Source organism: Lutjanus erythropterus, chromosome 17 (assembly GCF_056507025.1).
Source record: "Lutjanus erythropterus isolate fLutEry1 chromosome 17, fLutEry1.hap2, whole genome shotgun sequence".
NCBI lineage: Eukaryota > Metazoa > Chordata > Actinopteri > Lutjaniformes > Lutjanidae > Lutjanus > Lutjanus erythropterus.
This window is the reverse complement of record NC_139333.1, coordinates 24832715-24859525: the sequence shown is the minus strand read 5'-3', so window position 1 is coordinate 24859525 and position 26811 is coordinate 24832715. Positions and strand designations below refer to the sequence as shown.

Below are 26811 nucleotides of genomic sequence, written 5' to 3'. Positions count from 1 at the left end.
TGGCAGCCGGGACCGCATCTTTATTTTCCGTCTGCGCGTTCGCACATCTGGGATCTGGATTAACCCCCAATTTTAAGGAGGATTTAGAAGCAATTACCTGCCACTTCTGGACATGATTAACCTGTGGTGGTTTTGGAAAGCAATTAATGGTGGTGACAGTTAAGTGTAAAGAGGAAGAGTGCTTCCGTCGGTCTGCGTGTGATTAACTTTTTTTTTTTTACAGCTTGATTAAGCATCACACGAGCATTCTGGCCTGAGAATAGTGGATTAATGTGGCATTAGAGTCGTCACGAGACCAGAATATTTAACTTTGATACGGTACTTTAAAAAAATGATACTCAGTACATCAGAGGCACCCCAATTAGGACAATTGTCTTCTCTTTTTAATTAACATCTTGCACGCAGTGCTGGTACAGAAAAAGTCAGCGAACACCTTCTGGTTTTGCTGCAAACTTCAGGCAGAACAATACAGACAATAACAAGCAACTACGAGTAAACTGTCACTTGTCTGTCAATGTAAAGTTCAGCCTGTTATCCTGAAAACAAAAGCTCGCTGCTCTTAAAAGACAGTCTGGAGTTTGAGTTAAGTGACTGTTATAAACATCTACTCCTTCTGCAAGATTCTTAATGGTTTCTTAGGACTCATAAACAGACGCTTACACATTTGGCGAACATTCAGCATTAATTTTAACTCTGATTAACGTGAAACAGAGAAACCAGAATGGAAGCGAGTATTTCAACTTAACATGTTTCCTTAATCTCGTCGAATCTCGCTGAAGTATCGACATATTTTGACAACCTCGTGCGGCGTTATGGCAGAAATGGAGAGCAGCAGTGAAGCTCACATTCCTGAAACCAGTTGAAATAATAGCAAGAGCAGTGTGTGAGTAATAAAAAAAAAAAGATGGAAAGTTGGGTGCTACAGACTTTGGAGAGACGGAGTGGAAACACGCTGTTTCTGTTGTGAAAAACCAGCGGTGCCACCTCCGCACATCCTATTGGCTGGATCCAAAATTAGATCTGTTTTTGGAGAGTCCAGAGGGGAAAGAAACGCAGCGGCTGACATGCTGCTGTGGGCAGTGGGAGGACGAGGAGGAGGAGGAGGAGGAAAAAGGGGGGGGTTACTGACTCGCTAGTTAAACCACCACAGTGTTACCCAATCACGTCGTAGCCAGAGGGCCATCAAGATGGAACCACAGTGCAGCTCTATCATTTAACCATCCCTCTGTCACGACAGCAGCATTGTAAAACGGTAGTTGTCACTTAACTGGCTATTTTAATACCCTTTACAGTCCTGAGTGGGTGCTCTTTAGAGACACAAATACAATCTGTTAGCTGGTGAGTGGCTCGAGCTAACTGCCCACAGAGCTTTTGTAGGACATCCCAGGCGGCTGGTAGCAGAGGGAGGGAGAGCGGGAGGAAGGGAGTTTCCTGGCCATCTGTTAGCTCCTCTGACCTACTATCTGCCACAACTGGAGCAGCGTCCTTCTCCAGCCATGCCCACCCCCCACCACCACCCTGCCTTTAATCCCAATGTTTATCTTCTAAAGACAGGCACCTCACCGTTCGAGGAGTTCATCTACTGTGCTGCTCTTTATGCTTAGGTGAGGTTGGGGTGAGAGGTTGCGTCGCGCAGGATCCCATCAGCCCGTCTAGGATCATCGGAGAAAATCTTTCTCCGGGAAGTGAAAGTGTTAAAGTCGAGATCGTAGCCCCGCCTGCGCCGTGGCTCCGGTCCCCCAAGGCTTGGGGTCATGACACACATCAGATCGTGGCTGTGTTTGTTCCACGTTAAACGCTCCTCGTTTGATCTTCTGCAGCATCATGGGGGCGTAGAAAATGAGGGCATCGCGAGCCACCAGCTGTGGCCTCTTGATCTTTAAACTCAAGGAGGGAAGCGCTGCCACGTGAGAGCGGCGCAGTGGGCACGCAGGCTTGGAGTGCGCTGTTGTTGTTTTATGCTCCGTTACTTAGGATGCAAACAGTGTATTTTGTGTGCCTGTAATCCACGTTCTGCTAATCCCTCTAAATACGAAGGTAACCTAAATCAAAAGCCATTAGACTCCCATGATGCTGTCTGCCTGTCATCTGCAGCAGGGTTAGGTTCAATTTGATTCCATTTAATTCATAGTGTAAACAAAAACTGCTGCTCAAATAATTATATCAGCTGCTGCAACTAATTGTTATTCCTGTTAAAGATTCTTTTCTCATTAATTCAGTCCTCAAAATGTTAAAAATGTGCTAAAATATGCATAATTTCTTATATCCCATGTAGAGATGGAACAGATCTGACCCTATATCAGTATCAGGCCCAATAGAGCTGCAACAATTAATCACTTGTTAAATTAATCACCAACTGTTTTGATCAATTAAAGTTTGAGCCATATTTAAAGAAGAAAAGTCATATTTCTCTGATTCCAGCTTCTTGAGTGTGAATATTTTCTGATGTTTTTCATAATCTGTGTCAGTAAACTGAATGTCTTTTGGGTAAAACATGACATTTGCAGATGTCATCTTGGACTTTGGGCAACACTGAGTGACGTTTCTCACCATTTTCTGACATTTTCTGGACCAAAAAGCCAATTGATTAATCAAGAAAATAATCGATAGATTAATCAACAATGAAAACAATCGTTGGTTGCAGCCTTAGGGCCCAATATTGATCAGGGATCAGATTTGTGTCACTGAGGCATGTTCTGATTTTAATTCCACAGTGCCACATGTTTATGACATGCAAAGGCTACGCTAAGTAGTGCGAACTGAGATGTGAATAGTAGTTTTCATCTCTGCTTTGCACTGGATTAATATACAAAGGAAATATGTTTTCACATGATATTTTGATTTTGAGTGAAGAAATGTACTTTACTTTGTACTTTTAACAAGGAACCAGCACAAAATTTACAATTACTGAGACACCATATTCTGAACAAACACGTGACGAACACTAACAAAAAAAATTATATTTGCATCTTTTGGAAGACAAAATAACAAACTTAAACCCAATGTATCAGGGGAAATTATGCAAATGAGTGGTCTGTCTGCTACACGTGTGAATGTCACAAGCCAGAATGCTACAGAGTCCCAAAATGGTTGAAGGATGTCATTACTCAAGTTACATCACACAAACTAAACAAGCTTGCCAGGCAGGGAAAACTGACTGTGCATCAACCCATCATCATATGGAGAAAAAGGGCGCTGGCTTGGTTGTATATCTTTACACCAATTACAGTCATCTAGGGCGTTGCAAAGCTCAGGATGCAACAACGGCGCCCTTGCAAAATAGTGTCAGGAAGAACTGAAATAGTCGGGCAGTGGCAACCATATACCAACAGCTAACTTCCTGTGAGTCAGACTGCTTCATAAATGACTAATCAGAAAGGTTGTCAGTCAAAGGTTCATGATTTTTGGAAAGTAATAAGCCAAGTTGGCTGTAAAGAGCAGAGGGACACCTGCAAATTCAATTTTGCTCAAACGTCAAGTAGCAGAAAATCCAAGGAGACATGTTACCACAGGGCTAACACTGACTGACCTTTAAGTCACGCAAAGACACCACAGAGAGGTTCAGTTATCACTAAAGGGGGGAGTCAGACAGGGGACACATTTAAGGAATAGTTTGACATTTTGGGAAATATGCATATTCTCTTTCCTGCTAAGAGTTAGATGAGAAATATCACTCTCAAATCTGCTCAGTATGAAGCTTCATCCTGCAGCCAGTTAGCTTAGCCTAGCACAAAGACTGGACACCGCTATCTTGGCTCTAACCAAATATAACCAGCACCTCTAAAGCTCACTAATCAATCATGTTGTATCTTGTTTGTGTGATCTCTGTAAAAATGAAAATGGTGTAGAAACAACAGAGCTTTAGAGGTGTTGTTTCTTGTTACCTTGGGAGAGAGCCAGGCTAGCTGTTAGCCCTGTTTCCAGTCTTAGCTACGTTCAAATGGAACTTGTGAGCTTGTGGTTAGGACATGGGAAGTTGTGTGCGTGATAGTCTTGGCTTTCAAGTCATGAGAACACTGCTGCTAGGCAACAGGAACATGGATGCCAAAACGGTCACTGCTTAAAAGCAATTTAGCGAGCAGGTAATGTAATGCTGGCAATGCAAAGACACAATGAAAAGCTGAGGATGTTAAGAATATCAACATTTTCTTCAGGCATATTATAAAGTTATAAAGGAAGCCACCTATATGGCTAAATTAACAGTATATTAACTTAACCATCTACTCAAAAAATGAGCTTTTATGGCCTCTGCCATTTCTGGAAACAGCAGCAAAAACGTCACAACTTGTGAACTCTGAGCTTTCAGAAAATTAGTTGGTTGTGAACGCTGCAAGAGAGGGTGTTCATGTGGTATCTGCATGTGTTATCACAGCAAACACAACCCCATTTGAAAGCAGCAATAGTGCTGCACCATTAATTGAAATATCATTAAAATATCCAGATTGCAGAATCTGCAATTTATTGATAAAGGAAAAAAATCTGTGACAAAACAGCGTCATAATGAAGTAGTGCTGTGCCATAGAGATTGCCTGGCCTACAAATCCTGTTATCCAGATATTAAAAAAAAAAACATTTTTGTTCGGTACAATCCTTAACAAATGTCACATCATTATGATTTTAATGTTTTTTTTCAGTAAAAATGAAAATTGTGATACAAAAATTATCTTTCTCATTATACATGAATGTTTCTTCAGACATTTTCACATTATGAATACCCCCCAACCATCTCCCCCTCCCTATATCTCCACAGTTTAAAAAAAATGATACTGAGAATGTCAATATAGAGCAATACAGAACCAAACCTCAGTGTGGCAGCATGCATTGAACAAGTAGAATTAATCAAAAAGCAGTAGACTAATTAATGAACATGAAAAAAAGAAAAGGAACAAGAAAAAACAATAAAACTTGTGTGCGTGCATGATGTGTAAGTTCAGTCTTTGGGCATTAATATAGTCCAAGAATGGGCTCCATGTTTTGGCAGCCTTAATGCTAAACTAACTAGCTGCTCTTCATATTTATATCTTCTCATCTTATTTCACAAAATGCCAAACTTTTCCCTTAATTTTCTCTCTTAGCTAATGAGTCACTTGATAAATTGTTTCAGCGCTACATATTTAAGTTCAGTCATATTCAGTATATTCTTTATTTAGTAGTACAAGGCCTGCAAGAATAGTTTGACCCCAGCCAAACTCTAAAGCCGCATGTAGGCTAATTTTTCTGCTTCAGCCTCGTCATCACTTGTGTGAGCAGACAGTGATGATTTGGCTCAAGGCAATAACATTTTAAACCCTGTTCTTATGGGTGAGGAAGGCTTAAGAGCAGAAGCAGAGGCTTGTACAGTGTTCAATGATGCATGAAAATACAATGATACTGAATAAATCTGAGAGAGCGCTGGCTGTTTACATTTCAAAGGCGCTGTCAAAACTGACAGGCTCTTTACTGTGGGGTTGCCAGGGCGACGGGGCCCATATGACTGAAGGGTAGCACTGACGCCGTGAGATGCCACTTTGTAACACAGGCGGACAAACTGAACGACGGAGGAAGACGCGAGCGAGGCAGAGTAAAGTAACCAAAGACTGAAGAGAGAAGTGTTAAAATGTTGCAGCGGGGGGAAACAAAGGATTGTGGGAGAGAGAGGAGTTGAGAAATTTAATTAAATAAATGAAAGAATGTGTGAAAGGAGAGGGTCCAGCACTGAATTAGTGTGGCTAGCAGAGCATGCAAGGTGCTGCATGCATAATCACCTTGGAAGACTGAAAGTGAGGCTTTTAAAGACTTAGCTTACTCTGTGTGAGTGTGTGTGTGAATGTGTGTGTGTGTGAGCAGCAGCTGCAGAAGGCCTCCATTAGCATGCTGGAGGTGGTTATGTAAACTGTCATGCTGTTAGACTGAGTGAATGTAGGAAGTTGGGCCTTGAAACAGAGGCCTCTGTCTTCATGGGAGCAACTTCAGTGGTTGTGATTGATTCCCCCCCGCTGCCCAGTGTGTTTGATACACTTTACCGCTGTGAAATGATACAGCTCGGAGGCCTGGAGGAAACACTGCGGCCGTCTCAGTCGAAGTGATCGATACATTTGAAGTGCATTATGTCTGTGTTAACAGTGGTGGTCAGTTATTATAAAAACCACGTATCCAGCTGGTCTGTCTCAGCTGCATCTCCACAACCTGCTTCCTTTAAGAGTCTAAAATCCAATAATCTGAATTTTAGGCTTGAAAGTGTTTGAAATAAGATTTTGACGGGCCTTAAAAAATGTTTGCATTATGAATGTTACTTCTATGAAGTTGCATTGACTTATGTCTTGCTTATGTCAGATTTAATGCGTTGATACCTGCAGAAATCTAATGATAAGCTGCAATCATTTTTGTAATCTCAAATTTCTTGCACGTTTATAATTAGAGGTGCAACAATTAATTGATTAGCTGTCAACTATTAAATGAATCGCCAACTATTTTTACAACTGGTTTATTGATTTTTAGAGAAAAAAGTGAAATTCTCTGATTTCCAGCTTATGAAATGTGACTATTTTCTGCTGTCTTTGGTTCCATAGGACAGTAAACTGAATATCTTTTGGTTGTGGATGAACTTAGGCAGTGTGGGGTTTAATTTTGGGCTTTGGAAACGCTGATCTACATTTTTCACCGTTTTCTGACATTTTATGGACCAAACAACTAATCGATTAATCATGAAAATAATCGTTCATTCTTCTGTGACAAAGTCCTTGAACTGTTGCCCAAACATGATAATAGAAATTAAAAGTTGAGTGAGATCAGTAACTTTTTCATTGAATGCATCATATTCATTTTTCAATTCCTATCAGCTAAAGCAGATACACATTAGAGGAATTAAACTGAAATACTGGATTCAAAGCATGAAGAAATATTCTAAAAAACACTGCAGTGCAGTTTCCTGTGTGTTTGGTTTGATTTGCCTGTAGTGAAGTCACAATCCGCTGTGAATAAATTTGCATTTGGCTCTTTCTTTCACCTGTTGATACACACTCTACAAAACACGAGTGCATAGGAAGTGATGCGTTTTCAGTTTTCAGTTGTGGTTACTATATTTGGAGTTATTGCAAAAAGAACCGAGTAGATGAGAGAAACAGCGATAAGCCATTGTGTCTGCAAAGAGCAGCAACGATCACATCAATCTTCAAGCAGAAAGAATAGTTTTTGGGATGTGCACTTACTTTCTTGCAGAGAGTTAGATAAGAAAATTTAAACTGCAGGTGAGATGTTCAGGTTTCCACTGACTTTTGGCCATATAGTGTACAACTGTTTGTGCACTGAATATGAAGCTACAGCCAGGATACAGTTAGCTTAGCATAGCACAAGACTTGTCATCATACCAGAATTGTAAATTTTGCTACAATACTAATATAAAAAATAATGCTCAGTATCAATTTTGATACCATACTAAGAAGAAAAAAGTCATTGGCACACAAAATAGGATAATCTTTCATTTTTTATTTAAAGTAAAAACCTGCATACAGTGCTGGTACAGAAAAAAAATCTTTCTATCATTCTGTTGCTTCACATTTATGTTCCTTCCTCATCTAAATAATATATCACCAAGCTCTTCTGTAAATGTTCTCCCATGTGACCTGACGTAGGTTTCTGCATGATGACGTTGCTACATATAAACCCCCTAAGTTGCGGGTTGAGAGGGAAGTAGCATTGGCGCTCTAAGCTACGTCACTGCTTTTTGCTAATGGCTGAGTGGGAGTTTCCATTTTAAAAACCGGGACAAGAGCACAGGTGAAGTCATCCTTTAAGTTTTTGAGAGCTAAGCTAAACATCTCCTGGTTGTAGCTTCGTACTTAAAAGACAGATATGAGACTGGTATTGATGTTCTCATCTTACTCACTGCAAGACAAAACGCTGAATTATTCCTTTAAAAACCTCACATCTCATAAATCCCCCCCTTTTAAAGGCAATCTGAAAACTATGGATTATTGCATGTACAGTTCATCGTCTTCCACAGTCTTGAACAAAGAGATTTGAAGCTATATTGTGTGATATTTTAGCATTAAGAAAGACAATGTACACTAGACCTATGTTGGAAATTTTGTTGAGTTGTGTACTTGCATTATTCCAAATGTTTCCAGCAACAATCAAACAGAGAAATCTGTAATTTATTCAAGGTAATGGTGTGTTTTCTATTAGCTGCTCGCTGCTTTAACTTCCAGGAAAACATGGGATATGTCGGAGTGCGAAAGGAAACTGGCAGACGTGACTAAACATAACATGGACAAGACTTAAATAAATTACATCATCAGATATATTTTCACCCGCAATGGTGGTTGTTTAACGATGAAGACAACAACTCCCATGATCCCATGCTACTTCACAACATCAGCAAACTATATCTTTTGTTATTATTGTATTGTGAGAGACCCTGAGTGTCAGAATTTACATTTTGTGCGTTAAAGTGTTTGTGATTTTTAGTCTGACCGAGCGCCTCTGTCCTCACCTGCAGGTGTTTGCCACCTACCCCAACGAGGACTATGACAGGCGTAATGAAGACGTGGACCCCATGGCAGCGTCTGCAGAGTACGAGCTGGAGAAGAGGGTGGAGAGGCTGGACCTGTTCCCTGTGGAGCTGGAGAAAGGTACTGAATAGAGTTGGGAGAAAAAAAATCAATTAAGTATTGTTTTTATATGTTTAAACAACTATAGCTTAGTCTGATAGCTTAATGCTAACATAGAATTGGAATTCCCATTGACATGCTAAAAGAAATTAGCATCACGATTGCGGTAATATTATCTTAACACACACTTCACACTCCACACTGACCAACTACAGCAACCTTAAAGGGTCAAAACTCAAACCTCACAGTTTCAAAGTTCATTTTAAAAGTGAAGGATGTTAATTTGCAGAGTCTTTGTGCTGTGTGCAGTTTTCTTGGGCTCTATATTTTGGCCTAAAATCATATTTAATTTATTATTTTGTTATGGCACTAACTTGATGAGCAGGAACAGCTGACGTTTACTTCAAAAAGTATTGTATTTACTACTTTTACATGCAGTGTATCAATGACGCTGCTGAAATAAAAGTAAAAACTGACTGACATGTGCATTGTTTTTTGGAAATATGACTCATGGTACACAGCCTCTAGAAGTGTATGATTCAACTTTTGCCCGTGTTCTAGTAAAACTCAAATGAACTGTAATAACGAATTGTAGTACTCGCAGAATCGTGGTAAGTTATCAAATCCAAGCTTCCGAGTATTGAATCAGGAGATAGGTGTTTTGTCCCAGCCCTAGTACTGAACATTATAAAGTTATCTAAAAAGCCTGTTGTCTACAGAAAGCTGCACTCAAAATACCTGAATTTGGTCACGCAAAGAATTCTAAGCATTTATTTTAAATATGCTGGGGTGGTGAAGAAATGCATTCATAAATAGGTACTTGAAAAGTTTTTGTTTGTGTGATTAACACTCAGCAGTTAGATTTGTCCTGGAATCAAATGAAAAGAAAAACCCACATTCCCTCAGTTTCCCACAAGGCAAAGAAGCAGTGTTATCCTCCATCTCTCTCTCGAGTGAGCCACACTTCCAACATCCCTTCAACATTATGGTGCATTAATATATTTATAGAAGACTATATTTAGAGTTGTGTACAGGGCAGGTTGCACAGGATACCATATGTGACCATGTTGTGTGGAAACGATGTGCTGCTGTGTGTACAGTCAACGTGAATTAAACCAGGATAGAATGGAGGCCCTAGTTGTCGGCCCAAAAGAGCCAAGAAATAAATTATTACTCTACCTCAGCACATTGACAACATCTCAGACAGGAAATCTGGCTGTTATCACTGATTATGATCGAACGTTCGCATCACATATGAAGAACTTTCAAAACTATGTGAAGGTCGGACGTTTTCTCTTCCTTTGTCCTCGAGATACAAAGACGCTTGAGCGTGCTTTTATTTCAACTGTAAATCAGTTACAGTAATATACAGAATGCTGTGCAAAGAAAAGAGCTCACTCCACTCCTGATCCGTGCACGGCCTCCAGTTAGTCTCAAGATTGATTTACTGCTGCTGCTTTAGAAATCTTTTCATGGACTTGCCCCTGACTATGTGCAAAGATGAGCTTCGTGTCCCTGGTAGACCTGCTCGTATCCACAGACTCTCAGCTGCTCACTGTACCAAAAAAAATCAGACAACGACCTGCGGTGAAGCTGCCCTCTGCAGTTTTGGATCCAGCCTCTGGAACAGATTCTCCTGCTGGGTCTGAGAACAGCAATGTCAAGGCTAAAAAATCCCTGTTTTAACTAAAACTGTAGTGAAAACTCACCTTTTGAGCCTTGCTTATAACTAGAAGAGGTTATTATTAGTTTACTTATACATATTTACACTTCTGCTTAATTAAAAATTCTAATTTAATTTGGAACTTTCTTTCATTTTTATGCATTTAAAACAATGCAGAAAGCAATGCACTGCTTGTATTAAACATTTATAAGCAACATATAAGCTTTGAATAACACACTGTAATGCAATTGTAAGCAGATATAAGTTTTTATTAATGTGTTTGTCACCTATAATTCCTGCTGTGGAAAGATGTAAGTGGAGGCTGCAGTGTAAACAGATACTCAGTGAAATTAAAACAGACTTAATAACATAAAATATGTCTTCAAAGACGGAGTTTTGATTGTTGATACTGTAGATTAATAAATAAGCAAATGTACTTATATGTAGCTGTATACGGTTACTTTATTGTGTGCTTCAAATGCTTTCCTGCAGCTTAAAAAGTAAAACTGAGAGATTTTAAGGTCTGGTGTGTAAGATTCAGGGGGATTTATCTGCAGAATATGGCAGAAATGGAATATAGTGTTCATTAGTATGTAGTAGTTGCATGTAATTGCCTTAAAATAAGAGCCACTGTGTTGACTTAGAATGAGATGTTTATGCCTACAGAGGACACGAGTCCTCTTCTACAGACCTCACTATGCTGAACCACCACGTCTCTATAGTAGCCCAGAAAGGACAAACCAAACACTGGCTCTAGAGGGGGCCTTTGTTTTTTCATGAGTTTCATGCTCACTGTAGATTCTCCTACACGCTTTGTGGTATTCAGCTGGTTGCAATCTACAACCTCGCCATAAGATGTTACTACATCCTCCACACTGGTCCTTTAAATGTAGCGTTAACACAGTATGTCACGATATACTCCATGGCATTATTATGAGTGTACAGATTGTGCACTTCTACTTCTACAGGATCTACAAGATAAAAATGTATTCTCAGTGATGGCCTGAACGTGACATGCATTGCTTGCATTATATTTCAATACTTTCACATTTAATACACTTCTCAGCTGCTACATCGAACTGTGCCGCCTTTAACGAGAAAATGTCGGGTCAGAAATGACAACCTAAAGAAAATGACTGGTTACATGGCAACTGGTGACACCTCACAAGAGTCATTAATGCCGATACTGTATTTTAGTGGACGACTCAGCAGTTTAATGTGGAAGTGAGATGGAAAAGCCGGCACAGAAAAAATGAGAAAAAGAGGTTTCAGAAAAAATGTATTGACTCTCACTTTAAACTTAATCGTCATGTTTAATCTGCAATGGACTGCAATGTCTATTAAAAGTCCTCTGTGGTCGGACAGTCTTTGTTGTTAGTTGATTACCTCTAATAAATAAAAGTTTGTGTAGGGGCAAGTAAAAATTGACTTTGGGCAAGTAGATTTTTGACCGTTTACTGTTGAGCCCTGTTGGTGTTATTTGCATGCATGTTAATGTCTGTTGTGTAATTAGTTGACCATAACACCAGAATGGACAGGCCACTAAAATGGCAAAATAGTGTCTTAAAAAGTGACAGATTTCAGAAATATGTGGCCTGGAGATTGAATAAGGGGCCTCTGACCGGTCAGTGAAGCCATTTTTCCACTTTGAAGGAAGCAGACACTCATCAACCCCCTATTTTTTTGGTATGCAATGACACCAATTGTTGATTGGCAAAGACACAGCATAAGTTCTCGCCTGACCAGTCAGAGGATTTGGGTGATACAGTTTTCTTATTTCTTGCGTTTAAATTGGCAAAGACCTCGGAATTTGTATTGACCACTAGTCAAAATAGAGCAGTTGTTTTCACCCGAACAGGGGCGGAGGCATGACGCAGTGGCAAAGTACCCCGATGGATAACTCTCATCCATTCGTGCTGCCTGTTTCAATGCTGTTTCACTGACTGGCAGTAGTGTTTAAAAACACAGCCAATAAAGACAGGGAAGAAGACAACTGCTGGCAAGAAAACATAGATATAAACAATACAAAGTTTAAAATAGTACAAGAATTACATTGTAAATGTTTTATGGGGAAGGAAATTCATTGTCAGGCCTCAAGGACACACACAATACGTTTTGGTGGGTAACACTGAATGTAAACAAAACTTTGTTTGTTTACAGGAAAACTCCACAGGGCACCTTTAATTTGGCTCTGATCTGTATTAAAAGGAAATGTGCAAACTCTGCTCTTTTTCTTCACCGCACAAATTTATCCTGATGGTCCCGAAGGGATCGAACCTGCAATCTTTCGGCCGCACGCTCATTTTTCTGAAATTAGTCCACATCTGCAAATGACATACATATAAATAAGAGCTCCAAAAAGGTTCTTCCTGCGGCAGTCGAGGTTCTACCCACAACCATTCGCTTCTGAAGAACCCATTTTTTTTTTCAAGAAAGTGTTCATCAACAGTTCTTTGTAAGTCTAAAGGTTACATTAAGGATTGTTAAAATCCTTGAAGAAGTCTTTCATGAAGGGTTCTTTGTACCATAATATATGAAGATTCTTGGTAGAACCTCCTTGGTAGGCTCCAGATGAAACCTTTGGAATATAAAAGGGTACTCAATAGAACCACCTGGGTGGGTTCTCGTTTGCACCCTTAGGAGGTGGAGAGGTTCTTGACGAAATCTCCGGAGAGGATTCATTACTTTTACTCTCTCTCCTTTAGACGGTGATGGTCTGGGCATCAGCATCATCGGGATGGGTGCGGGGGCCGACATGGGCCTGGAGAAGCTGGGTATCTTTGTGAAGACGGTGACAGAAGGAGGAGCAGCACACAGGGATGGCAGGTACGTTAATTCAAACTGAGAAGTCCTCTGCTGCGTAAACCAAATGTCAACCCGAGGTCAGCTGAGTAGTTGTAGTTTTATTTCCAGGAGCCGATGCTTCATTGTCCCACTTGTCTCTCTGATTCTTGGCAGCTGCGAACGGGTCTCGCTGCCAAGAACGAGGACTTACAAATGGAGTTTGGCTTGTGTGGGCTTAAAGCATAAAGATGATGAACAGAGGCCACAGTGGACCTATTACTGTAAATCTTATACGTGTCTCTTTTACTGCATCCTTCAGGATCCAGGTGAACGATCTGATTGTGGAGGTGGACGGGACCAGTTTGGTGGGAGTGACCCAGAGTTTTGCCGCCTCTGTACTCAGGAACACCTCAGGAACCGTCAAGTAAGAGTCACCCCGAACAAACCTGATTTTATTGCACTTGCACTTGAGACTGGGAAAGAGCTGTTGTGCGACTGATTGTACAAATAGATCTGGATAGAAGGCAACATGCACATCTCTTGCAGGATCTCTTTCATGTTGCAGGGAAGCCAAATCAAATTTAAAGAAGCAAGTCCATTCCTGCATGCTCGTATCAACTCTGCACTGATTTATTAACAGAAAGTGCAGATGTTTTGTTCACAAGGACCTTCCTCAAGACCAGGTCAGACTTGTTTGCTTTGAAATGTACAGAAATCAAGAAAAAAAAAAATAAGAGCTGTCTTTTTAAAAAGTTGCCAAAAGCTGAAGAAAAGACAAGCAAATGGATCATATGGAGGCCCGGACCCCAAGTCTGGAACCATTTTACTCTAAATGGGACCACAATTTACAAAATGAACATCATGCTGTGTTGAAGAAGACTGTAAACTATTGATTGAGCCCATTAAGTCATGAGGAAGATGTTTACTGAAGTGAAAAATAAAAAAGATATGTAGAGTCGTCTTCTCATAGGCTTACATACAACTGGGCTTCTTTTTGCAACCAGTAGAGTCGCCCCCCTGGTGACCATTAGAAAGAACATGCTAACCATCATCATGTTAGCATGATGTTAGCATCTCAGAGCCCTGCTGTGCTCTTTTAACGTTCTGTCACTGTGTATTTCCCCTCGGCTTGCTATATGCCTTCGCTCTGACCAGTACATGTGTTTTTGTTTGCCACAGCTCACTGTGACATCCAGCATTCTTTCTTAAAGAGATGGTTTCCTCCTGATATATATCCACACGCAGGACTGCCCTCTACCACATCCTGCCCATTCAGCTCACCAGACTGTAGATTTATATCTCAAGTCTCACAGGGTCATGATTATACTCCTTCAGTAGTGAAAAGCTCCTTTTTGAGACATCCTGAATACGGTCCAAAGATTCCACACAGAAAACACCCTTATCAGGAACAAATACACTTGGCATCAGAGGTATCGTTTTGAAATGCCAGAGGGCTATTTGCAGCCCGGCTCTTTGGCGTTTTGGTGGAGACGACTCTTCCTTATGCGCTCCTTTTGTCATCCAAGCTCATTCATAATTCAGGGTTTAGTGGTCAGCACTGGCGGGTAATTGTTAGTGTTGTGTGACTTGTGAAGATCAGAGACCTCCATAGATAGCTCATGCATTATGGATCTGCTGCAGCGATGGCGAAGGGCACTAGAGCCCAGGCCTATTCATAAAAACCGTCAGGCGGACAAATAGACGGGGGCAGGAAGTGTGTTGGTGAACGTTTAATTACCCGTTAGCGCGTAAGGAATTGAAAGGCTGCAGCGGCTCTCTTAATAACCGTCTGTGGCTCCGTCATGATTTACAGCATTATTCTCTGTTTGCTGTTTACATGGTGGCTTTAATTGGACAGAGATTTGTGGGTGTCAGTCAGGGAAACCTATAGCCTCTATAGTGAACTCTACAACGAGGCTAAAAGAGAGGCAGAGTTAAGGGTTTGATTTTAATCATAGAAAGGGCCAACTCCATAGAGGCTGGCTTTGTTCAGCTCTAAACAGGAAGCCATTTTCTGTCATCAGAGAGCCGGCACATTCCTTACTACATTAATACATTACACTATACCAGCTGAAGAGGGCTCTAAGTAGTCTATTATATATGAATATATATGTGGAGACAGTGTTCATACTCCTCAGTGGTCAGGAGAAAAAAAAGGACTATTATTTATTATTTAGCATGCATATAGAGCTTAGTATCACACCAAATCATGCTGTGAATCCCAGTTTCTGAACTCAACTTAAAAGTTTATTATAAACTTACAAAATTCTGAATTTGCACAGCAAATAATTTTGATCTGACTCAACTTAAAAATGTGAATCAAGTGAACTTAGGTTGAATAATTATTTTGAAGTCTTATTTAGTTTTGGCTTTTTAGCATTAATATTATTTATGCAAAAATTAAGAAACTTTACATATTTAATACACGTTTACAGGGTTCTTGTTTTAAAAACTGTCAAATGGAAACATTAAAAAGTTCGCTGGAACGAGTTTAAGCATTAGCATTAGCTAACTACACTTATGAAATCTGCTAGCAAGAAAAGCTGCTTTTGTTTACGTCGCTGTGGAATCACAGGCCTCATGTTTCAGCAGTTACTCTCAGTTTCAGTGTTAAATCTGACACCATTATCACTATAAACTGCATATGTGCAGAACAAGAATGGAAAACTTAACAGGCATAGCAACAGAACTACGGTGAGTGCAGCTTAGCGAATGGATAAACAAGTTAAGTTAAATGAACTTGAGAAATCATGTTTAATAAGTTAAAGATATTAAGTTGAACCAGCATCTCCTCAGTCACACTGATGAACATTATAAACAAATTTGATTTCTTTTCACATTTTCTCAGTTTAAAAAGTCACTTCTTCATTTCACACTAAGAACTTGCAGCTGCTCCTGTTGGAGCTACTTTGTTCCAGCGTTGGCACAAAGACAATATGTGAAACTGCTGCCAGTGAATTTATTAAATTTTAAGTGTAAGGGGGTAGAGACTGACTGACTCATCACGGTGTGCAGTATTTTAATTATTGTGGAGACAAGTAACCATGACTTATCCTAAAAGTGTATTAGAAACGCTTAGAGAGTTGCTAAAATCACAGGAAATCGCTGCAGTTTATGTTCAGAAAGCAAAACATTTCTCTTGTTGTGTTTTTGTTATGTTGAGTGAACTCAAGTGTAAGTTTAGCACTTTTATTAGAATCTTTTAGTCCTCACTGAGCTGGACTGTCAATTGTCCGAATGCAGGTTTGTGATTGGACGAGAGAAGCCGGGAGAGCAGAGCGAGGTGGCCCAGCTCATCCAGCAGACCCTGGAGCAGGAACGCTGGCAGAGGGAGATGATGGAGCAGCGCTACAACCAGTACATGGACGAACAAGAGGTGAGTCTCCTTCATGCTCGGGGGCTCAAGGAGGAGGACCGGTGTAGGGGCCAATGTGGGCTGACAAAACCGCTGGGTTTGTTGTCCTTGGATCGGTGGCGGTGCAACGTCTGCATGTGCACAGTGCAGAAGTGAAGGTGTAATCAGTTTCCCTCCTTCCTTCACTTAGTGTGATCACACTAAGATTTCTCATGAAGTTATTTAAAGGGAGAGTTTTGATTTTTGAAAGTGGGGTTGTGTGAGATACTTATGCACAGTCAGTGTTTTAGCTACAGTAGATGGCGGTCGACATGCCCTCAGTTTGGGGAAGCAGGAGTACTGGTTTAGGAAGCTAAGCAATGTACTGCTGAGGACCAGAGCGTGACACGGAAGTGGATTACCACATCTGTCCCATCCCTCTCCCACAAAAACACTCCCATCCTGTCCCAGTTCGTCAAGTGTCTGGTTAATTTTGAGACAGTTTATATTTGATACCATTTTTGGTACCACAGGGGAAAAAAAAGTTTATATTTTTATTAAAAGATAAATAAAACAAGGCTATGACATGACAAAGGATATTCAACTGGAGCAAATAAGATGAATGACAAGAAGAAGACAGCACTGTGAGGAAGTGAGAGGAGGCGGGACTATCTCAGCACCACAGCTGTGTATGTGTCAACTCACTGACGGTGAGAAAAGAGGGTGAGAAAGTGAAGCGTGGTGCATTGATATTGAGAAAAAATTGAATTGAAAGCATTTCAAATATTCAGTAGATGTCAGATATTTATCAATACATCAATATTTTTGACAACACTAGTTGCCTCCCAATCCTGGAAGAATGGCTTGTGTCCCATCAATCACCAAAACTGCAAAAAACTGCAAAAAAAAATGAATTATGATTCCCTTTCCTGTCTGCTCCGGTTGACTTTTTTCCCTGTCCCTGTTCTCAGTCCCATGATCAATATTGAAAACAGAAATAGAAATAATCCCATGGGAATTGCATGTCCCATGGGATTCTTAAGAAAACGTCAGCCTCTCCTGTGGACAGGATCAGCACCCAAACATCCTTTAGCCCCTTAAAAAAAAGGTCCACCTCAAAAAATCTATATCAGTTTGAATGTACACTATATTTAAAATATTTTCACTGCTTTATCTTCCTGTCAGACAGTTTTTTCTGATAGAAAACTGCTGCCATATGAGCAAACATCACTCTCTCTCACTCAACCAAACTCCTTTTACAAAAACAGTAATATTAACGTGCAGATTAAGGAAGTTTATGGTCCGCCGCTGCCTCAATTATTTAGTTAGCTTGTGTTATTGTGCGACTTTAGTGAAGCAGAACTAATATTTTACAACACAGAAGTCACACAATAGCAAACAAACTAACTGATCAAGGCAGTGTGAGACCAACAACTCCCGTATCCTGCGAGGTAAAATTACAGATTTTGCCACTGGAGTTTGGTTGCTTTGGAGAGGACAATATTTTGCTCATTATATGGCAGTTTCCAGTTGGATAATGCTGTCTGATGGTAAAGTAGTGAAAATATTCTAAATACACATGTACACTTAAACTGAAATAGATTTTTTTTCAAGCCAGCCTCTTTTTAAGTGGCTAAAATGTTTTCCTAATGCTGCTGACCCTGTCCACATCAGTACATTACTTACTTAGGTTCCATGTTGGTGATGAACACTATCTACTGCAGGTAAACTCATACAACCCCACTTCAAAAAATCCAAACTATCCCTTTAAATGGAAGACTCAGCATATGAGTGGCGTGATGTTTTACAGCTCAGTCACTATTTCGTCAGTATCTAGAAAGCCCAGTATTAATAAATATCTAAATGCATTTATCAAAGTTTTTGGTGAGAAAACAATACACGTGACATCAGCTGTTATTTAACTGTTACAGCTGAAAAACAATCCAACACAAAGCTTCTTGACAACAGAACAAAGACATCACTAAACAGCTTTAAAGTTTATGTAACTGTTTCAACCTGTTCAGGCAGAAAATACCGCCTTAAAATGAAGCCTTTTGTAATCATTTGTTGGCCCCATATGTCCTTGGTTCCCTTTTTGGATTATGAAATTTATCCCTGCACCACGGCGAACAGAGGTGACTCTCTCTGGTGTGTGTGTGTGTCTGGCCAAAAGCCGCACTGTTGTACCCAGCCTGTAGTATCAGTCTGATCAAACGATAAGCTCAGCTCCCAAATGGGGACAAATCGGGATGACTCAATTTATTGCCCTCAGATCGCCTTTGCTTTCGTTAATCCACGTGTCTCTGATTTCCTCTCTCTTTTAGTTTTGCATAAAGTGAGCAGGAGCCCAGAAACTGTGTGTAGTTTCTTTATTGTAACAGAGAGGAAGTTGCCCCATTCATGCAGGGTGATGGTGGGTGGTTCTTGAAAAGCATTAGGTTGTATAATAGAAAGTACAGTCTGCTCTTTGGAGTTTTGCACCATCTAGTGGCCGTTTGGTGTCACTGCACAGAGACGCAAGCTTTGAATGACACCATTAAATGATTGTTTTCCTGTTCAAAGCAACATTTTATCAAAATATTTAGCAATAAAAAACCTTACCATCACAAGTATAATAGAAGTTTGCACAATGTAGCCTTCAAAAAATCATCTTTTTCCATTTTTATGACTTAAATTTGATTGATTTTTACATTTCAACAACACAAAACCGCATTAGGTGAAAACTCACAACCAGCATCAATCAACAACCAGGGGGAAAAAATAGCAACAAAATAATACGTAAATGACTAACAAAACAATAACAAAATAGACATCCAATCAGACATGATGTCCTCCTGCAACATCTGGACTCAACTGGAATAATCCATTAAATAAGGAAGCAAAATGTGACTTTGAAGGGTGAGTTCACCTCCCCAAAAAGAAAAAAAACAAAACAACCTTCACTGTGATGCACAGAACTAACAAAAAAAGTTACACGTAAATAATTCACCAGCAGCATGTCCTCTCAGAATCAGTTCATCTGGATAATCTACCGAACACACTGTGAATGTTTCTGATTAGGGGTGTTGCAAAATACTGGTACAGGAAATAACTGTGACATTTAAAAAATTAAATACTGATATCATCTATCAAGTGTAAGTGCACTTTTTGTTTGTGTTTGTGATTGCAGACTCGCTCTCTGCACCCCTGCACTCATATTTTCAATGTAGTTGCCAACAAAGAAACTGATTTTCCTGTATTCTTTTGGCTATAATAAACAAATTTGGGCGAACTGGACCTTTATGTAATAATGTTGTGTGTGTCTGTGAGTAGTTTTCTTACCTCAAACTCGTCCCTGCAGGGTGGTGAATATGGCACAGACGAGGAGGAGGACGACGACGAGGAAGTCAGTCCGCCGTACCCCAGCGCCATCGAGGTGTTTGACTTGGCAGAGAACGAGGACATGTCCCCTCTGGAGACGGACCCTGAGAAACTGGCCCATAAATACAAAGAGGTGAGAAAAGAACTCCCGTTTAATCACAGTTAATTTCCTCCCGTGTACCTAATATTAACACATTTATTTAAAACTGTCGTCTCTCTTCAAAGCTCCAAATAAAGCACGCCGTGACCCAGGCTGAGATCCAACAGCTGAAAAGAAAAGTAAGTTGTTCAATTAAGATCATATTTGATATTTGTGTCAAAACATATAATAGTTCATCAGGACGTCCTTACTGAAATGGATCTTGACTTGTGTTTCCAGCTGCACCATGCGGAGCAGGAGAAGCAGCGCTGGCGTATGGATAAGGCACAGCTGGAGCAGACCCTGCAGGAGAACAAGGAGCGTATGGAGAAGCTGGAGGGCTACTGGATGGAGGCTCAGAGCCTGTGCCAGGCGGTGGACGAGCATCTGAAGGAGACGCAGTCCCAGTATCAGGCCCTGGAGCGCAAGTACAGCAAAGCCAAACGCCTGATCAAGGAGTATCAGCAGAAGTAAGACGGCGCGACCTCACAGACGAGAGCTGAAAGAGTGTGTGTGTGTGTGTGTGTGTGTGTGATGTTATATTCCATGCTCTGATCTGCTTCCTCTGACAGGGAGATCGAGTACCTGAAGAAGGAGACTCAGCGTTGTGCACAAGTTGGAGCTGAGGCGTCTCTGCTGAAGGAAGAGTCTGGACAGCTTCAAGAGCAGGTACAGGAGCTGAACTGCTTTAACCTGCTTGTTATCCATATTGAGATTAGACGTCTGTCCTCCAGAGCAAAACCTGCGCGTCAGTAATTAGAGGTGGTGGCGAGTGAGTTGTTGAATTATGGGAAACTTCATGAACTTTGCGGTCGCCAGGTCTGCTTTTTTCCTGCAAAACTGGGCTACTTTTGAAGCGTTGCTGTGGATGATTTCTTTGACCACTGGTTGTGTGGATGCAAGCAAATTACATGAATAAATATCTGTAAACACATATCAATATTTGAAATGAAGTCATTTATTTATACCTAAATCCTACCAAACTGACTTCAGATAAGTATATACACATATGGACCTGGTACACACCACGTGATCGGCCACATAAACACGCAAATGCGACATGCATGAACTCTCTGCCTGCTGGAGACGGTTTTGATCTGCCACTGGGTGGATTTTGTCACAAAGACCTGGAAACCCTGGACATATATGCCTTGTTAACAGCAGATCAGCTGCACACATCATTATTTCTTACTGTGCATCATTCATTTCCCACCAGTATTGCTTTCACTATCACTACTTAACAAATATTCTTCTTATTGGTATCACTTTAAGGGTCCTGGTATTGTAACTTTTTAAACATTACCCAGCCCTAATAATTTAAGGTGTTTCTCTTCAAGCCTTTTCGCTTGTGCATCTTTAAATTTGAACAACCTATATTTTATGTTTGCTAAAAACAAGTATCTGTATGAATGCTGTGTTGTGTATGGACAGACTGAGCCAGACTTCCTCCAGATGTGGTCAAACAGATCCAAACGCAACAAATTTACACCTTATTTTACACCTTTTTCTTTATCTCGATAACATGTCCAAATACAGATCACTGATGATTAGACTATTAGGCTCATATGGCGTTTAATTGTAGAAGTGTGTGGCCTTAAATTTGCCCAGATGTTGATGTCTGTGGGGTCCAAAAGTCTGATCAAATCAAATAACATTTTTTGCCTTTATGAGTTAGCTAACGGTGTAAAGATGACAGGAAGTGAGGGGAGAGGGACGGGGAGCGATATGAAACAAAGGTCCCAGGCCGGATGTTGCAGTTCATGGTTCATAATTTTTGTGAAACGTTGTTACATAATTGTTCACTGCTCACTAAGGTCCAAATTTGTCACAGCACACTTCCTCTCCGGAATTAATTTAAATTCTTTCCACACCGAGAATCCACAATGATCCACTTTAGCAGCGAGCATCATTTAATGTTCCTCTCTGTTTCCTGTTTTACCTTTTTTTTTCTCCAAATGTTCCCAGAGACTTTCAGCGGGGTCAGGGTTTGTTAAGTCAGCACTCTTCTTTGGACTAACCTGATGCGCGTTTAGGGGACGATGCTCTGCTGGAAACATCAGTCGTCTTCCTTAAAGCCAGAGGAGACGACCCGCTGTGCAGGACTTCTTTTTGGTGTAGTTGATAAAGTGCAAGTCAGCACCTCGTACGGCGGTCCGTCCGTCTCAGCTCCCTGCCTGCAGCAAGACATTTAAAGTCTGGGTGGATTCATCTTCAAATGAGACTTTTTCCAATTTTCAACAATGAAAAGAAGCACATTTTACACACCTTTTCCCCATTATAAGGCAGCAGTTTGCAGTGTTTTTGACCGTACTTTTGTAGTTTTTTGACGGCCTGGTCACTTTAGGTTGTATGGAGGCCCATTTCAGCCAATGTGATGAAAAAAAGTCATTGAGTTTCACTATTTTGCGATACTATGTCATCATTTTGAGGTCATTATTATGAGATACTAAGTCATTTTATGAGATACTTCGTCATTATTTTGCAATATTTAGTTAATATTTTGAAATACTAAGTCATTTCTCATTATTTTGAGATATTAAGTCATTATTTCCAGAACATTTCTTATTGTATTGACTTACAGAAGCTTTTTTTTCCCCCCATCACATTGGTGGAAATAGGCTTCTACACACAAATAAGACTGAACTTGGTCTTGCTTTAAATAAAATTAACTTCATGAAAATTCCTACAGTGTTAGTTGCAAAGAATAATTTTAATGGATTTGGTGGATTTTAGTGGCAGTTTGAGGCTGTGGCCTTTTTATTTTTCAGTACTCGTGAGAACAATTTGGCCCCAGACTGCTTAAGTAAGTGTCGTGGTCTTTATAGAGGACTTAAAATACTTTACAATGAAGCGAACGCTCTAGCAATAACAACAGCAACAAAACCTCAAAGGAACATATTTAGTCAGCGTGTTTTATGAGTTTTACAAGCACGACGTGACTCACACTGCAGCATGCAAAGGGATATTTGCATGAAATGGAAATGTACAGTTCTTCCTTTATATTTTAATATCAGAACAAAAAGTATTTCTTGGGGCTCAAATTACACTGTCTGACCAAAAAAAAAAAGTCACACACTCTAATATTTCATTACACCGGCGTTCACCATGGCATCGTTTTGATAAGCTTATGCAACGTCACAACATTTATTTCTGTCCAGAGTTGCATTAATGTTTCGCTGAGATCTTGTATTGATGATGGGAGAGTAAAGTCTTCTCCAGCACATCTCAAAGATTCTCAGTGGGGTTAAAATAATGTCTCACGCTCCCTGAACCACTCTTTCACAATCTGAGCCCCATGAATCCTGACATTGTCATCTTGGAATATGTTCGTGCCATCAGGGGAAAAAAAATCCATTGATGTAAAAACCTGTTCATTCAGTATATTCAGGTTGTGAGCTGACCTCATTTTTAACGTTGCTGAACCTCGACCTGAGCAACTGAAGCAACCCCAGATCATAACACTGCCCCCACAGGCTTGTACTGTAGGCACAAGGCATGATGGGAGCATCACTTCATCTGCCTCTCTTCTTACCCTGATGCCCCCATCGCTCTGGAACAGGGTAAATCTGAGGGTAAAATGACCTTTTCCATCGCTCCAGAGTCCAATCTTTATGCTTCCTAGCAAATAGAAGCCTTTTTTTCTGATTATCTTCACTGATCAGTGGTTTTCTTGAGGCTACGCAGCTGTTTAGTCCCAATCACTTCAGTTCTCTTCACACTGTGTGAGTGGAAATGCTCTTACTGTCACTATTAAACATAGCTGTGAGATCTACTGCTGATTTTTTACGATTTGATTTCACCAAACATTTAAGAGATGTTGTTTAAGAAATGAGAAGCTCCTCACTGGATCAGTTTGGGTTAAATAACTTGTTACCAGCTGAATCATATTCATCACTGCAGTAATTATCCAGTGGAAGGCTCTTATCTATTTGCTGAATTAAATCCAAGTGGTGGGCAGAATATATTTATTTGCATCGGACTTTTGGACCCTCCTGTATAATTTGTTCACATGCTGTAACTGACAAAAGCAGCACCTAATGAAACGTCTGTCTTTTTCTCTTCTTAAGGTGGCTGACCTGGAGTGCAGGGTGGAGGAGCTGAAATCTGAACCTTTATAAAGGCCTTCGTTCCTTCACGCATCTCAGAAAGCAGAAGATAGTGTTATTGTACTCGCAACGACCTGCAGGGTATTCCTCGTCTCCAACTCGAGCTCGGTTTCTGGTCGCATACTGTATATGTGTCCTCGGGCTTTGTATCTCGGCCACTTAACCCTTTTAATAACCATGTTTTTCTGTTAACATTTACGGGAACGTGAAGAGCGGTTTTATCATCGCGAATACAGACTCTGTCGAGCTCTAGATGTGTACTGTTCCTTTTTAATTTTCAGAGTTCAGTATTTAATCCCTTAATTTGTGGTTTTGTGACAGACCAGGCTGTTGCTTTTAATTGCCAAAAAACAAAATTTCCTCTTTTTTTTGCCTAGTTTTTGTGACCTTTTTTTCTGAGTTTGTACAGATGTGATACTGTGTGGTTTAACAATCAATTTGGTTTGTAAAAAATTTTAATATGTGTATAACATTTAACATAATATAAACTAATGAGATTGAGGGTTGTTGTATATTTTATGTGATGAAGGCGTGTAAATTGGACGGAGATTGCACTGAAGAAGACATCGACAAGGTGCTTCACTGGAACGGAGGAACAGACAAATGGGGAACGGTGTTTGACGTGTCTTCGAAATTGTACAAACGGTAACCCAACCTTCGTAGGGGTCTTGTCACTTAACCTTGAGAACCACCTGCTGCCTACCTTTCAGAAGTGTTTGTGTGTTTTTTACACATTTTAAGACTCATCGACGAGCGTCCGATCCTCTGGTTTCAACCCCTCGCTTCTTTCAAGAAAAAAAAGGAAAAAAAAAAGGACCACAGAAACAAGCCTCCACAACTGCTGTGCCACAAATGAAAAATGGATCTTTTTTCCCCCCTCGAAATGGATGTTGTCAAGGACTTGTGTAACTGGTATTAGTTAGGACTACTGATATAAGAAACATTACTGGACTGGGATGTTAAAGAAGCCGTTACCAGCAGCAACGATATAGATTTAAAAAAAAAAAAAAAAGCTTGTGTCTCTAACCAGCAGCTGCACTTTGACACCGCCGTGTGTAGCACATGGAAAACACTGCCAGGTTTATACCTGTTTCAATTTCCGCACAGTTTAAAAATGAAATTGAGTCTACTTGTGTCAACTGTCATACCAGTATGTTTGTATAGTTCAGGTTAAGACTGAAATATTTTAATTTTACTTAATATTTATAATATAGTCAAGGTGGAACTATGAGCTAACAAAGGACAAAAACTGACAAAAGCAATGCAAAAAGCAATGTTCATTAGACAGTTATTATACTGTGTCATGTAAAAAAGAAGTAGATCTGGATGACTACAAAATCAAGATTAATGAATTGAAAAAAAACAGGCATGGTTATGAGTATTTTCATAATATTAAGGCTTGTACAGTGCACATGCTTTGCATTGTATGTTTTGTGGAATAAATGGTCAACAGTGAAGGTCAAGCTGTTTGTGTTTATTTCAAAGCGAGTGAAGCGTTTCTTTGTGTGACTGTGGTGAGTTTCTTAACAGGGTTTTTTTTGTTAACAGCAGGTGAACGAATGAAATGTTAATACTCATTTTTACCTCTATCAAATAATTAGCAAACATTCAACATTCTTAACATTAAAAAAAATAATAACTTTTTTGGCTATGAAAGGCTTTAGTACAGAGGTGTAGTGCTGCCGCGCCACAATATAAAAAAACTAATCAGTATCAGGTTATGACATGAAAAGTAATATTTTTTGTTATAATGAACTATTCATCTTGTAGCGTAAAACATTTCATGTTATAATGTAATCTAAAAATATCAGAGCTGCAATGATTAATTGGGCCAATTATTATTGAGTAATTATTAAAAATTGGTTTGAATATTTCTTAAGAAAAAAAAAGTCTGACAGTCAACTGAATGTCTTTGGTTTGTGGACAAAAGAAGACATTTGACGTAATTTTGGGCTTTGGGAAACATGGATGGACATTTTTCACCAGTTTGTGACATTTTATAGACACAACTAATCGATTAATTGAAAAAAAAAAAAAGTATTGACAGACTAATCAACAACGAAAATGCAGCCCCTGAAAATTGTTTTTTTTTTTTTCACGTTATCCCAGTACAAATTATCACATTATATGAAACGTTTCACATTTTAAAAAGATAAATTGAATAGTTATAAACCAGTTTCTTGTTATACGGTGTTAAGTTTGTATGTCATAATAACTCAAAAATAAATTGTTATAACATGCAGGACATCTTGTTATAACAAACTTTTCATGTTATAACATGTTGCTGATCTGATTTCCTTTCCTGGCACAGCAGCACTCCACTGCCGTACTTTAGTTTTAAACAAACTTAAGTGGAGATAACGTTATGTACAGAACATTCAGAAATTCTCTGCAACTCTTGAAGAGCACAATCGAGAAATACTTGACAATTTAGTGCAATTCAGAATTCAGTTTACACTGTCAGCAATTTAGAAGGATACTTCGGATGATCTGAAGTGGGTGTATGAGGTATTTGTCCACAGTCAGTGTATTACCTGCAGTTGATGGCGGATGGCAGCCCCAGTTTGGAGAAACAGCAGGAGAACTGGAGTAAGAAGCTAAGACATGAAGTGTTGTGGACAGGGTTAGCAACAAAATGGATGTTAGCCTCCTAAAAATAAATCAGTATCACTTTAAATGTAAGATAAAAGGTGCAAGGGGCTGCAAACAGTTTCAGGAGAGGTTCAGTGAATGGAAATAAAAAAAATATTTCAAATTACTTATCAAAAAGACATCACTCAGGCCACATTCACACTGCAAGCCTTATGTTATCTTCAGACTAACAGCAACAAAGCATC

General features: G+C 39.8%; 1 protein-coding gene and 1 long non-coding RNA gene across 3 annotated transcripts in view; one reads left to right on the top strand and one right to left on the bottom strand.

Annotated features, from left to right (window-relative positions):
• LOC146312274 (neurabin-2-like) overlaps window positions 1-25431 on the top strand; it is a 39233-nt gene extending 13802 nt beyond the window's left edge. For both annotated transcript variants that reach the window (XM_084741713.1, XM_084741712.1), the window contains 9 exons: window positions 8477-8609; window positions 12957-13077; window positions 13355-13459; window positions 16279-16411; window positions 19710-19862; window positions 19955-20008; window positions 20109-20338; window positions 20441-20537; window positions 23936-25431. In XM_084741713.1, coding sequence (XP_084597839.1) covers window positions 8477-8609; window positions 12957-13077; window positions 13355-13459; window positions 16279-16411; window positions 19710-19862; window positions 19955-20008; window positions 20109-20338; window positions 20441-20537; window positions 23936-23986 — 1077 coding nt within the window. In that variant the 3' untranslated portion in view covers window positions 23987-25431. The remainder of the gene's footprint in view (window positions 1-8476; window positions 8610-12956; window positions 13078-13354; window positions 13460-16278; window positions 16412-19709; window positions 19863-19954; window positions 20009-20108; window positions 20339-20440; window positions 20538-23935) is intronic.
• On the bottom strand, window positions 20486-26656 carry LOC146312273 (uncharacterized). The gene is made up of 3 exons (XR_014772243.1): window positions 26509-26656; window positions 21887-22042; window positions 20486-20610 (listed from the first exon to the last, which is right to left on the bottom strand). It is a non-coding gene; the product is annotated as an uncharacterized LOC146312273 (long non-coding RNA).
• Window positions 26657-26811: the final 155 nt, after the last annotated feature.